At 32.9% G+C, this 13,189-nt stretch overlaps 2 protein-coding genes across 2 annotated transcripts; one reads left to right on the top strand and one right to left on the bottom strand.

The window, feature by feature from the left end:
- HELRODRAFT_164162 (hypothetical protein) lies at positions 1-1,178 on the bottom strand (the record flags this gene model as incomplete). The annotated part of the gene is made up of 4 exons (XM_009029175.1): positions 1-376; positions 648-713; positions 768-895; positions 1,116-1,178. 4 exons carry the CDS (start codon positions 1,176-1,178, stop codon positions 1-3), a joined length of 633 nt encoding a protein of 210 aa, XP_009027423.1.
- Positions 1,179-3,959: 2,781 nt separating this feature from the next.
- On the top strand, positions 3,960-7,288 carry HELRODRAFT_164161 (hypothetical protein; the record flags this gene model as incomplete). The annotated part of the gene is made up of 5 exons (XM_009029174.1): positions 3,960-4,261; positions 4,726-5,344; positions 5,420-5,574; positions 5,752-5,899; positions 7,217-7,288. The coding sequence occupies 5 exons, from the start codon at positions 3,960-3,962 to the stop codon at positions 7,286-7,288; spliced, it is 1,296 nt and encodes a 431-aa protein (XP_009027422.1).
- Positions 7,289-13,189: the final 5,901 nt, after the last annotated feature.

Genomic DNA, 13,189 nt, shown 5'->3' with positions numbered 1-13,189 from the left:
CTATGCTCCCAGTGTGGGCGCATAGCAGTTGATCAACGTAGCAGTATGTCCTCCCTCGAGACTCAGTTGCATCTTCATTAGACGGGGCAATATGCCATGGGGAGTCTGACACACAGACTTGATTAGCTTGCTACGTATTGCAAATCCAACTCCACACGTTCGCGCTTTTCCTGCCGGATGCCCCTGACTGAATCCGGTGTATCCGGCACCTTTTTCTTCAAATTGTGAAGCATCGGATAATCTTGTCTCACTCAGTGCAGCAATATCTATTTTAAAACAAGCCAGCTCACATGCCACGATGGCGGTCCTACGTTCATGTCGATCACTATTCTCCAACAATGTGCGAACGTTCCATGCCGCAAGGTTCAGTATTTTCCTTTTAGATTTATGTATATTTTTGCCGCAGAAAATGGATATCCAGTCAGCCGCGGTCAGCCAACAAGACGATTTTGTTGGGCTAGCTTTTTTTAGGACACATTTTCCAGTCCCTTCTACAGTAGGAAAAAGCAGTGCCTCCCTAAATAGGGCTGCTTTGTCGCCAAGGCATGACCGAACGGCACTGTAGCCTCAGTAACGAGCGACCATCATACCAAGGCCGCCTACGTGCTGAATAGTGGTGGCTAGACACTTCCAGTAGTATCCTCTACCTGTACCCGTCGTCATTCTCCAGACGCTGCAGGGCTTTTATGCTCACAGCATCCACCGAAGACAACCTGCACAATTGAATTAGTTTAAGGTGGAAAGAGTTTTGTGAGAACTAGCCACACCCTCTCTTTCCACAAAGGCCGTTGTCAGCAGGCACAATGAATTGCGACGTGATGACTGACCAGTATGGACGCAGCAGTTTAGTCGAAACTGACACCGAGTTGATGAGCAGAACCTTCCTCATAGCCAACTGCAGGTGCTAGCAATTTTTTGTTTGGGTTTACTCTCATAGCCTTCCCATGAATAGGTGTGGCCGCAAGGCAGCGGATGTTTGAAGTCAGAGTTTTCCTTCTCTTAGGTGGATGGCCAGCTCCACCTGCCCGGAATGTCTGGTTATGGCGCCAGTTACTCGCCTTCGCCCTCTCCTGTTAGTTTAAACAGCTTCGCCACGTGAAGGCCAGGAGTAGGACTTGATTGACCGAGGAGAGATACCTACCGCCAATAGGAGCATTTTTTAGGAGATGAGAGTTCATTTCTCATCCCCACCCCCGGCATAGTCAACCCGTTTGAAGCCAGACGCACACATACACACACATTTATACGTACCTAATCTTATATCAATATATATATATATATATATATATATATATATATATATATATATATATATATATATATAATTGATTGGAAGTTTTAATAAATACGAATTGCAACAGTTACGTGTTGTTGAATGTCTTTTCAAGAAAGTAATAAACGCTAAATGGGCAAAATCATTTAATCAAATTTGTTATATATATATATATATAACCCACATTTATGCATAATAAAAGAGCATACCTAAATAATGATATCATTTTTACAATAGGAGAAAAGTTTTACAACGATGTTTGAAACAACCCAGTTTAGAGAAAGGTGACAGGTTGTAGCAGAATTTTAAAGCAAATTTTAGACCACATAATAAAAATGCTATCATTTAGAATTTTTAATTTGCTAAAGAAATTAATGAAAGGAATAAAATGCCGGGTAAAGTTGAAACTATCCAAAGGTTTATATATTAAAAAAATTTAAAAAGTTAGAAGGCAATCGGTTATTCATAAATTTATACAAAATAATTGAAATATGGTCAGTATATTTAAAGAAAAAAAGTAATCATAAAAATTTAAAAACGCACCCACCAATGCTGACAACATGGCGTGTTTTAAATCTCGGAATTAAGACTTTATTATTTTTTTAACTAATAAATTAAATATATTATATAAATAAATTAAATAAACTTAATATATTAAATTTAAATCAAATAATTATGTTTGATCATAATATTTTTGATTAAATATAAAATTAGAACACATTATTTTTACACGAACGAACATAAATAAAATAATACTTGACTTCAATTGGATAAAATATAATTTTGTGTCAACTTGAACATCATGGTTATTTCGTACACCCATTCACAGTTACTCAGTTTCTACCAACCTAGTAAAGCATCCTTTCCAAGATGTAGGTCGTAATAATCTATTCAGGTGGGATGGTACGAGTATATACGAATAATAGGTTGAAAATCCGTGAGGCCCTGCACATCAACAAATGTAAGCTAACCATGAACAAACAAACCAATAGATTCGACCACACTTTCCAGCTATTCTCCCAATATAGTGATTTGACGCCGACGTTCCCCGTTAGAAACGATCCACAGCAGATGACGGTACCACAACGATACGAATATCGTTCCACAATCGACAAACTCCAACCTGCCAATACGCAGTTTGTCACTAATCGTCGTAAATCCTACGTCGTCGCGTCACTCACTACCTTATGTGATAATTAATATCCATGCCTTGCTTCATTTACAATCGATAATTAACATCACTTACATTTCTATTTCACCTATTCACACATTAGCATAATATATTTATTCATATACACTCGTACCATCCCACCACTCACAAACGTTTCGTTGTCATTCCAAATTTGCAATATCGATATTCGTACTCCTACTTTCACTTTCAGTATTTAACTTTTGAAATTCATTTCACTTATTTTGTATATTGTTATCTTAACATTTAATTTATTTTATTGGCAAGTTAAGTACCCTTACTCAAATTTCGTATACTTTTTACATTAATTTTAATTTAATTTCCTTAATCATTTTACGCTTATATTTTCCAAATTTGGTTCGTTTATTCTTCTTGATTTTACAATTTTAAATATTCAATTCATATTTAATAATTTAAACGTAGGCTCTGATGATGACATACACTGTCGAAACGACGTCGACAGCCGTTCGAAATGCTTGACGAGTTTAATAAAATTGAGTTACAACAATTGCGTCTTATTGAACAAACCTAAAAGAAATTAATACAAAATGGGCAAGAACATTCAACCAAATATATATATATATATATACATATATATGTGTGTGTGAGTGTATGTGTGTGTTTCTCTGTGTGTGTGTGTGTGTGTGTGTGTGTGTACAGTACATGTATTCTGTGTAAACGTTAACAAACTTTTCTGTATGGGGTCATCCATAAAAAACGTCCACACTAGGAGGGGGAGGGAGGTTTAGCTAAAAGTGGACAAGGAGGGAGGGGGGGGGGGTAAATGCCAAAGTGGATGTCCACCAGTATAGATAGTTTTAAGCTATAAATATGGTGTTTCTCATTACATAGACCTTACAATGTTATGAAAATGATAATTCTTCCATATTTAATTTAAATAACAAAACAAATGACATATTAACTGTCTAAACGACAGTGGACACTGGACAGTCTTGATGTTAGTCTTATAATTAAAAAAATATATAATCTATTTTTATGTTTTCTTCAACTCACCGTTATCTACCTACATAAACCGTTCTCTCTAACATCCAAAAGAAATGTCATCTAGAATGCCAGTCAATGAAACACTTTTATATAGCGCTTTTTCATATATTCAAACTTCTTCTTCATTATCTTTAAGTACTAAAAGTCCCTGATGGTTTAGTTTTCTATCGTGAACCTAATAGATTTTAGTAATTTAACAAGAATATGGTCAATAATTCAAAATATTTAAAAACTGAATTTCACTTTTTATTACTTTATATATTACCAATGATTTTAGTAGTTGTTTAAAAAAACATTTAAAATTTTATTTCCAAATAGATTATTTCGTATATTAAGTTTTTAGTGATCATAAAAAACTTTCAGTCACCAGTTTTTATTGAACTGGCGTTCTATTGCGATGACTTTCCATAAAAAGCGGACAAGCAGAAACTATTTTGTGTAGTTTTTTGAATTTGAACAATTTTGAATATTTGCAAACTATATTTTTAAATAATGGAGAAATTGTATTTAGAATTTAAAGATAATTATATTGCCGCTAATCCTAATATAAAAAAAGAATTAGCTTTTAAAAATTTACAAAAACTTTGGAATGAGTGTAAAAGTAATCTTGATGAGATCAAGAGCAATATCATCAAATTCAAGGCTATCACAGCTAGTAGACGTGGAAAAATGATGTCCATGTGGAGCAAAGCTGCAGCAACTAAAAGCTCGAGAGATTCGGCTACCACGTCTAGCGACTCACAACCTCCTGACGTTATTGTGATACCAATGAAGTTATCAGTAGATACAAAAAAGTAAGTCCAATATTTAAAAAAGTTTTAAAAACTTCACATTTTTGTTATTATATAATTTATTATATTAGTTTTTTTTATACATAAATTAATAAAAACATGTTTGAATTTAACACAATTTTTAATTTTTATGTGATGAAATAAACAGTAGTTCTCTATAATGACATTTTTATATTTCATAAAAAATGCAGCATTAATTTGTAATGTGTAACTTTTTATACTATTACTTAGTACATTGTGAGATAACATGTAAAATTAAATTTGATTTTCTTTAGAATTGACAAACGTTCTTTGTTTTCTCTTCAGTGTCAAAGATGATACAGAGGTCCAAAAGCACATCGAGTCGTCTAACATAAAGCCAGTGCAACAAGAAATAGATGAAGGAAATTTTTCTAAAGTGGAAAAAATAAACCAGCAGAGCAGAAAGCACAAGAAGAGTTAAATCTTATCAATTCAAAACAAACTAGCTTACTAGCTATTCGAAAAACTGGTCTCTGGACAGATGAAATGAAAAAAAATGCAGAGGAACTTGAAGTACAGAAGAAAAAACTAAAGCAGAAGTTGAATCGACTTAAATTTGATCGAAATCGTAAACGTTTGGCACGAGCAGTATTAAAAAGTGTATTAGAAAGTGTAATCACAGAAAATCCAGATGTGGCAAAAAAGCTAAAAAAATTTAAAAGAAAAACATTAGGACGACCAAGCATTGAGACTGATCAATCTGACTTGTTAAAATCAATAATTGATATTGTAACAGCCAGTGGAGCCGCTGATGATCGTCGACGTACTGAATTGATTCGCTCATGCAAGACTCTGGATGATCTTCATTCGGAACTAACGAATTTGGGTTATAATCTGAGTCGATCTGCAATATACATCCGTCTTCTGCCACGCAACTATCTGACTACTGAGGGCAAGTGGCATATATCTACTGTCCCTGTAAAACTTATAAAAGCTGCTAACAGCTTGCGTAAAGAGCACCCGGATGCTCATTTTGCAGCATCGACCATATCTTATTTGAAAGATTTGGCGGTATTGATGGGAAGCCATTGCACATTCTTTCTCAGCCAAGATGACAAAGCTAGAGTGCCCTTGGGTCTTCCAGCTGCCTCAAAGCAGGCACCAATTTTAATGCATTTACAGTTGCCTGACCATGACTAGGTTGTGGCAGATAGACATAAACTAATACCTTCTGTCTACGCTGGATGCGTTATCAAAGATGGTCGTGCCACTTATTCTGGACCTACAATGATATCCATAAGGAGTAGTAAACATGACAAAAGCAGTGCTGCCACTCATGTTGCAGACTTTAACACGTTAGTTAGGCTGGACACTTTCAAGGATGTAGCATGTACTAATGCTGGCGTACTGAAGTTTATAGTTATTATAACTGTTGATGGAGGCCCAGATGAAAATCCACGCTATCCAAAAACATTGTGCGCTGCTTATTAACTATTTACAGAACATGATGTTGATGCATTATTCATTGCCAGCCATGCACCAGGTCACAGTGCATATAATGCAGTAGAGCGACGCATGGCTCCACTATCTCACGATTTGTCTGGCCTCATTCTTCCCTATGACTATTTTGGATCTCATTTGGACACTAATAGTAAAACAATAGATCCGGAACTGAAAAAGGTTAATTTTAAAAAATCGGATTTTCAATATTAAGTTGTTAGAATATTATGTTTTAAAATAAATTTTTTAATATTTTTGATTCTTTATACATTTAATTTTTTATATCTTTGTTTATTGTTTAGAAAAAAAACACAAAATTATAACAAATATTTTAATATTAAACTTTGTCAGTTTTTGATGAATAAAAAACACTAATTGTGGACGTCCACAACGGGGGGAGGGGGGTTCATCAAAATGTGGACAAAGTTAGACAAGGGAGGAGGGGGGGGGGTAAAAATTTGCCAAAAAATTGTGGACGTCTTTTATGGATGAACCCTATGTGCATTATTATTCACATGTTTATAAAAATAACAGATTGGAAAATTTTGTTAACAATATTTCTAAAACTCTTAAAATTTTATAGCACTTTTAATAATATTGAAAACAATGAAAATAAGCTTTTGTTTGAACAGTGAGAAATTGAATCACAAATTTAAACATGCCGTTAAAAAAGCTTCTTTCATAAAAAAATTGTGATCTTTAAATATACATTTTTATATATTCCTACAAAACGGTGGCGAACAACATGAAAATAAAGAAAATACAGAACGAACAGATATTTACCAAAATGATTAGTGATCACATGTTTTTGTTGTAGTTAATGATGGTAATAAATCTCTTCATACATTTGCTATTTTGTCGCATGTTTCTCTGCCTCTTGTCATATTGAAATATCCTGTCAGCATGTGGTCTCCAGAGATGGGCTACCAGAACATTTTTGAAGATCAAAATTTTTTTGGCAATATCTTTTATACATTTTGTCTTTCTTTCTCTTTTTTCCTCTCTCTCTCTCTTTAACTCAGAGTTATCTCTAGGACTGCAGTTGTTTTTCAGTATTAGGTGAGACGTCTTTTTATTGTTGTAATAAATTCGGAGTTTAATTATACATAAATTCGGAGTTTAACTATACGTAACCAACCCTATTTGGGTTGGTTGGTGTGACATTTTTATTGATGATATGCTTAAGAATAGCTTCATCTACCTTGTATGCTGTTGACATGTGTTGGTGTGACATTTTTATTGATGATATGCTTAAGAATAGCTTCATCTACCTTGTATGCTGTTGACATTTTTATACAACAAAAAATGACAACCTCACTTCCAACCCGGCGCTTAACCAACAACGAAAACAAAGAAGTAATAAAAACTAGCACCGTAAATAGTGACAAAGAAGAATATGATGCTATCGATGAAGAAAAGGAGACCAAAGAAGATGACCAGCCAATTAAGAAACCTGACACCTAATTCGCATCAAAGTTCAATTTTACAACACCAAAGTTAATTTTTACAACGTCAAAGTTAATCTTGACAAAGTCAATATTTCCCTATATATACAACAAGGAGCACTGACGATGATTCATTCGGAATCGAAATATGGCCTTATTTGCAGCATGAATTCGAAAAATAAGTTTATTTTGAATTTTAATAAACTAAACGTTCACCAAAAAAACTTTAGTGAGAAAAATCGAAAAAACGAACTACAAACATATTAACGCCAAACATTCGGTAGAATTTATAGAATATTGTAAAAATTATGGTCTATTACCAACATATATATATATATATATATAAAGCAAGTGACATTGTTAGCTTTACTTGATATGAGTGCTGCCTTTGATTGTGTGGATCACAATATACTTGTTCAAAGAATGTCAGCAAGCTATGGTATTTCAGGCACTGTGCTAAGATTTTTTAAGTCAGATCACAGATCACAGCGGATATTATTTGGTAATGAATATTCGGATGAAGAAAAAATGTCCCTCAGGGATCGGTGTTGGGGCCATTTCTCTTCTTGTTGTATACTGCTGATGTATTTGACATGATGGAGAATTATAAGATGGAGTGTTATGCGTATGCAGATGATATTCAATTAGTGTCATGTGCTCCTGTTGAAAAGTTTGATGATTTAGCTGAAGGACTGAAAGATGCGTTGGCTGCAGTAAATATTTGGATGTCACAAAATGGAATAAAATTGAACAAAGATAAAACCAAGTTAGTGCCAATTGGTACATGGCAGCAGACATCAAAAATACATCGAGATGCATTAGAAATGGATGATGCCATTGTTAAATTTGAAAGATCATCCACAATTCTGAGCTTCACACTTGATGCTAATCTGACCATGCAGGATCATATACGGGGTGTCGTAAAGTCATGTTGTTTTCATCTACGTCAGTTGCAGCGCATTAAGAGATTTGTCAGCAGGCCCGCTTTGATGGCATTAGTTCATTCATTTGTCCACTCACGTTTGGACTACTGCAACAGCCTACTGTATGGTGTTTCAGCGAATGAAATTGCACTGTTGCAATCTTTACAGAATAGGGCAGCTAAAGTAGTAATGGGTGGACGAAAGTATGATCACGTGACACCATTGATTAAGGATTTGCATTGATTGGTAATTGAAAAGAGGATTGTTTTTAAAATTTGCTTATTAATGTTCAAGTGTTTAAATGGTTTGGCACCACGATATCTGACAGAGATGTTTACACTGCTCAGAATTTTGTCTTGAGATCAAACGATCAGAATTACTTGACAGATCGGGTGTCAAAACTGAAAATTGGGTCTCGTAACTTTGCTGTATGTGGTACGAAAATATGGAACAGTCTTCCATGCGTCATTCGTCGACCAGGGATGTCACTGTTGCAGTTTAAGAGAGAATTGAAAACACATCTGTTTTGAAGATTAATTGAAGTTGTGAATAGTATGTTGTATGTTGCTTTTGTTGTTTATGAAAGTAGCTTATCGATAACGGAACATTCATTTGTTTTATGCTGTTTTTTTTTATTTACGTTTTAATTATATAATTGAGTTGTCGAGTACGTAATGTATGTGGGTGTTTTATGATGGGATGTGCTTACGTTGAATGTGTTTCGTGTGTTTCTAATAATTTGAATCGATTTATAATTATTGTGCTGGTGGTTGGGTATTTATCTGTTGGTTGTTCTGAATTATATGTTATCGTGCATCTTCTGAGCGTAATTGTGTGTGATCGGTGTGGATAAAGTGTGGATGAATGTATCTATGATTTGGTTTAAAATGGTTGCTGTTTGGTTCTTATATGGTTGTTAAATTACTTTGAGTGATTGGGTATGGTCGAGAGTATATGTGTGCATCTGTGCATGAATTTAAATGATTTATCTGTTTTGTTTTAGTTCTTTTTATAATGTATACTTATGTTTATTTTCGAAATATTTATGTTTTTGTTTGATCACTTAAATGGACAAAAATAGCGGCACCAAATATCAGAATATATCGGACATGCTACATTGACACGAAGATTAACTATGCATACAAAAAGAGGCGCAATAAAAAAAATCATTTAATCTACAATCACGAAACAGAAATTACAACAATGATACTCAACATTAACACAAAGATACTGTTACTTTACTGCCGACAAAGAAACTACTAAGAAAAAGAAACAATGGATCAACGCAAAGGGAGTTATTGGAACTAATAAAATAGAAACTTAGTCCATTTTTGAAGCCAATAAAGTTGGAACACACATATATAAATATATTGTGGCGAAACTTGACCAAACTATCGGGGGGGGGGGCAAATAAAATACTTATGCATCAGCATAAGACACTACTCAACAAGCACTCGTTCGAAAACAAGATAAGTTAATTTTTCAGAACAGGTATTATTTCGAACAATAGTAGATTTTCAGCTTTTACAAAAATGTTGTGAAAGTCATTATTGCCATTTTGTTGATAATTTTTTAAAATTAACGCCATGTCAGAAACTTGTTCAATACACTGAAGAGAATCTATATGCTGATTCTAAAGAGCTTTTGAAATAGGTAAAATTAGCGTACAAAAACGAGCGACCAAAAGCTGTTCTGCTTTACAGGCAGCATTTGCATCACTCCAATTTTTTATTTCTTCCAATATATTTCGGATATAATTCAACAAATTTTATTGTGGCTTCATGACGTGTCATGATGATTCACAAATAAAGTTAATTGCCTGCTTGATTGTGTTTAAACAATTTGTGATTTCTTGAATTTTGGATGCATGTGCTATTACTAGATTTAGAATATGGGATGCACAATGTGTGTACAGAGCTTTTGGATACATGTTTCTTACATGGGCTTTTCTTACACTCCATTTATTTTTCCTGCCATTGAACCACATCCGTCATATCCTTGACCTTTCATCTTTTCAATATCAATCCCTGCTTATTTCAATGTTTTAATCAAAATCTTGGCAATGCCTTCACCTGTGGTATTTTGAACTTTTTGAAAACTAATAAAGCATTTATGAATGCAGTAATCTTTAAAAAATCTTACCATCTGTTCTTCAATAGAAAAATCAGTTGTTCCATTACAGAGCATTGAAAAGAATTCATTAGCATTTATTCATCAGTTAATTTATAAAATCTACAGAATAGTTTTTAATTTCATTTCTCAATATTTCTAAACAAATTCTTGTTGCCGTTATTTATTTTATTAAAGTTAGGAGAATATACAGTTTGCCAATTCATTCTCGAGTGTATAGGACCTATTTCGATTTTTCTATCATCTTCATCACTTGTTGCAGTTTATATAGATAATATATCTAAAAATTGCAGAAGCTGTCTTAATAACTGATATCAATAAACTACTTCGTTTGATATCAACATCCCATTTACAACCTGAGGTAACCAGACTTCCGAGATAATTGAAGCTGTTGACTTGTTTCATCTGTTTACTATTAATGATTATGGAGCAGATCGGGAGGTTTTGTTTTTACTGATAACTAGGCACTGTTTTGTTGGTGTTAATTTGCAAGCCTTTCCTTTCACTTTCAAAAACCAGTTTGGAAACAATTGTTTGCAATTTTTCCATTAAATTTGCTATAGGAGCTGTATCATCACCATATTTTACATTGATAATATTCACGCCTCCAGAGGATATTCCGGGTAAATTTTTCATCTTTATCATGATGATCTCACTATAGAGATTGTACAGGTCTGAAGAAAATACACAGCCTTGATTAACACCTTTTTTTTTATTTCGACAAAACTAGTAAACTTGTTACCAACTTTCATCGCTGCTCTTTGTTATCAATAGAGGTTTTTGATAACTCACATGTCTTTACCATCAATGTCAAGTTTTTCAATGGTTCCATTAGCTCCACGTGTTTCACGCTATCAAAAGCTTGGAGCAATCGACAAAACATATAAACAAGTCTTTCTTCGTTTCAATCGCTCGTTCACTGATCATTCGCTGCATAAAGAGCGTTTATTGTGCCACAATCCTCTAAAAAAACCACATTGGACTATTGAAATTTCAGATCTGATTTTGCTTTGTGTTCTCATCATCATAATTCTCAAGAGAAGTTTTATAAGATGACTCTTCAAGATGACTCTGATTGTTCGCTGTAATTCACATTCCGTTGTGTTAGGTTTTTAGGCAATGAAATAATTATTGACTTGGATAGACCTTCAGGAATTTAGCCGCTGTTATAAATCTCATTCAAAATTTCTGTCACTTTTTCAATGCCAAATTAATCAAAATATTTAATTTCTTCAACAATTATCTCATCTGGTCTTAGCGCTTTATTTGATTCGTTTTTGAAAGAGCGGCACGAACTTCAGATTTAAGGGTTTAAATGTTTCATATTTAGATTTATTTACGTCTTTCATCAATAACTGAAAATGATTCCGTATTTCAACATTACATTTGACCTTGATCTCATCATCTTGTGACAGACTGTCAAAATTCAAACGTTTTGTGGCCACTTCATTCTTGATTTTCTTTAACTTTATCCTGATTTTACAAACAACTGGATTATGATCACTGCTACAATCAGCTCCAGGGTAACTTTTGCATTGTTAAACAACATTTCGAAATTGTCTATTTATTGTGATGTAATCAATCATATTTCTTAACTTGTCTCCGAGACTCATCCAAGTATATTATCTTTTTGGGTGATTGTCAAACCAACTGTTAGTAATAATTTGATCATTTGTAACGCACCATTTAATCAACTGTTCTCTTCTTTCACTTATCCCACAAGGACCAATCACGTCATGTATTTTTTCTGAGTCAACTTTTGCATTCAAGTCACCCATCAAAATAACAATTTTTTGAGATTTACATGTTTTTAAAGCGTCATCAAGATCACCGTAGAATGCATCAAAACCTTCTTCACTGCTTTCAGACGTTGGCGCATAAATTTGAATAACAGCTAGATTGAAAGGTTTTGCGTGTATTTTCACCAACAAAACTTTATCTGACACTGCCCAGAAGCCGCCTAAATTTCTTTGTTCAATAGTACACCTACTCGGTTTTTTTTGAATCACTTCCATAGTAAATAGATTTGCCTTTTTCAAAGGTAATTACATCTGATTTCTTCCACCAAGTTTCGCTCAAACCTAAAATGCTGAGATTCATTCTTTTTATTTCTTGTTTTACTTTTTCAAATTTTCCAGTCTGGTACAACGTTTTAACGTTCCATATTGCCACAGTAAACTTGTCACTATCATGTTTTTTGATTTGGTTTGTGTTTGTTGATGGTTTTCTTGGCAAAAGTTGTCAAAAGTAGGTTGCTATTACTTGCTGTCAAATTTTCTACTTAAATATGAGATGGGCCGTGACAAATAAAAGTATATGTGATAAATAAATAAGTCAAACAAATAAATAAAAATGGATAAATAAATATGAAGTATTTGAAGTTAATGTATAATAATTAAAATTAAAAATAATCCAGAAATAATAATGCATGAAAATCAAAAATAGTTATTATATAGGAAAATAAGCAGATATAATAAAATAACAAAATAAACAGGATTTAACATACATAAATTTTTAAGAAAATGATTATATTAAAAAATAAATATTAAACACTAATTTAATGCAATATACATACAATTTAAACTATGGAAAAGAAAATACATAAAAAATATTTATAATAATGTTCTTTAATAACTTCCTAATATCAAATATTAAAAAATTAAAAATCTTATTATTGAAAAGAATAAAGAAGATCAAATAAATTAATTGTAATAATAAGTCAGTATTAAAACAACATTAAGCAAACAAAATTTAAAATTAAATACAAATTTTTTAAAATAAAAAACTGTTGAAACGATACAATAAGCTTCATAAACTGTATATAAATAAATATAAAAAAATATACAAATATTTATACAGTAAAGTATGAGAAATTAATTTAAATTTAAAAGAAAGTTTCTTTATAAAAAATATATTTTTCCAGAAATGTCTAAGTTGCGAAATGTAACAAAACAACTTCGAATTAAAACAAC

Source organism: Helobdella robusta (genome assembly GCF_000326865.2).
Source record: "Helobdella robusta unplaced genomic scaffold HELROscaffold_6, whole genome shotgun sequence".
Classification (NCBI taxonomy): domain Eukaryota; kingdom Metazoa; phylum Annelida; class Clitellata; order Rhynchobdellida; family Glossiphoniidae; genus Helobdella; species Helobdella robusta.
Note: the sequence above shows the minus strand (reverse complement) of the source record. Positions and strands in the feature narration are given on the sequence as shown.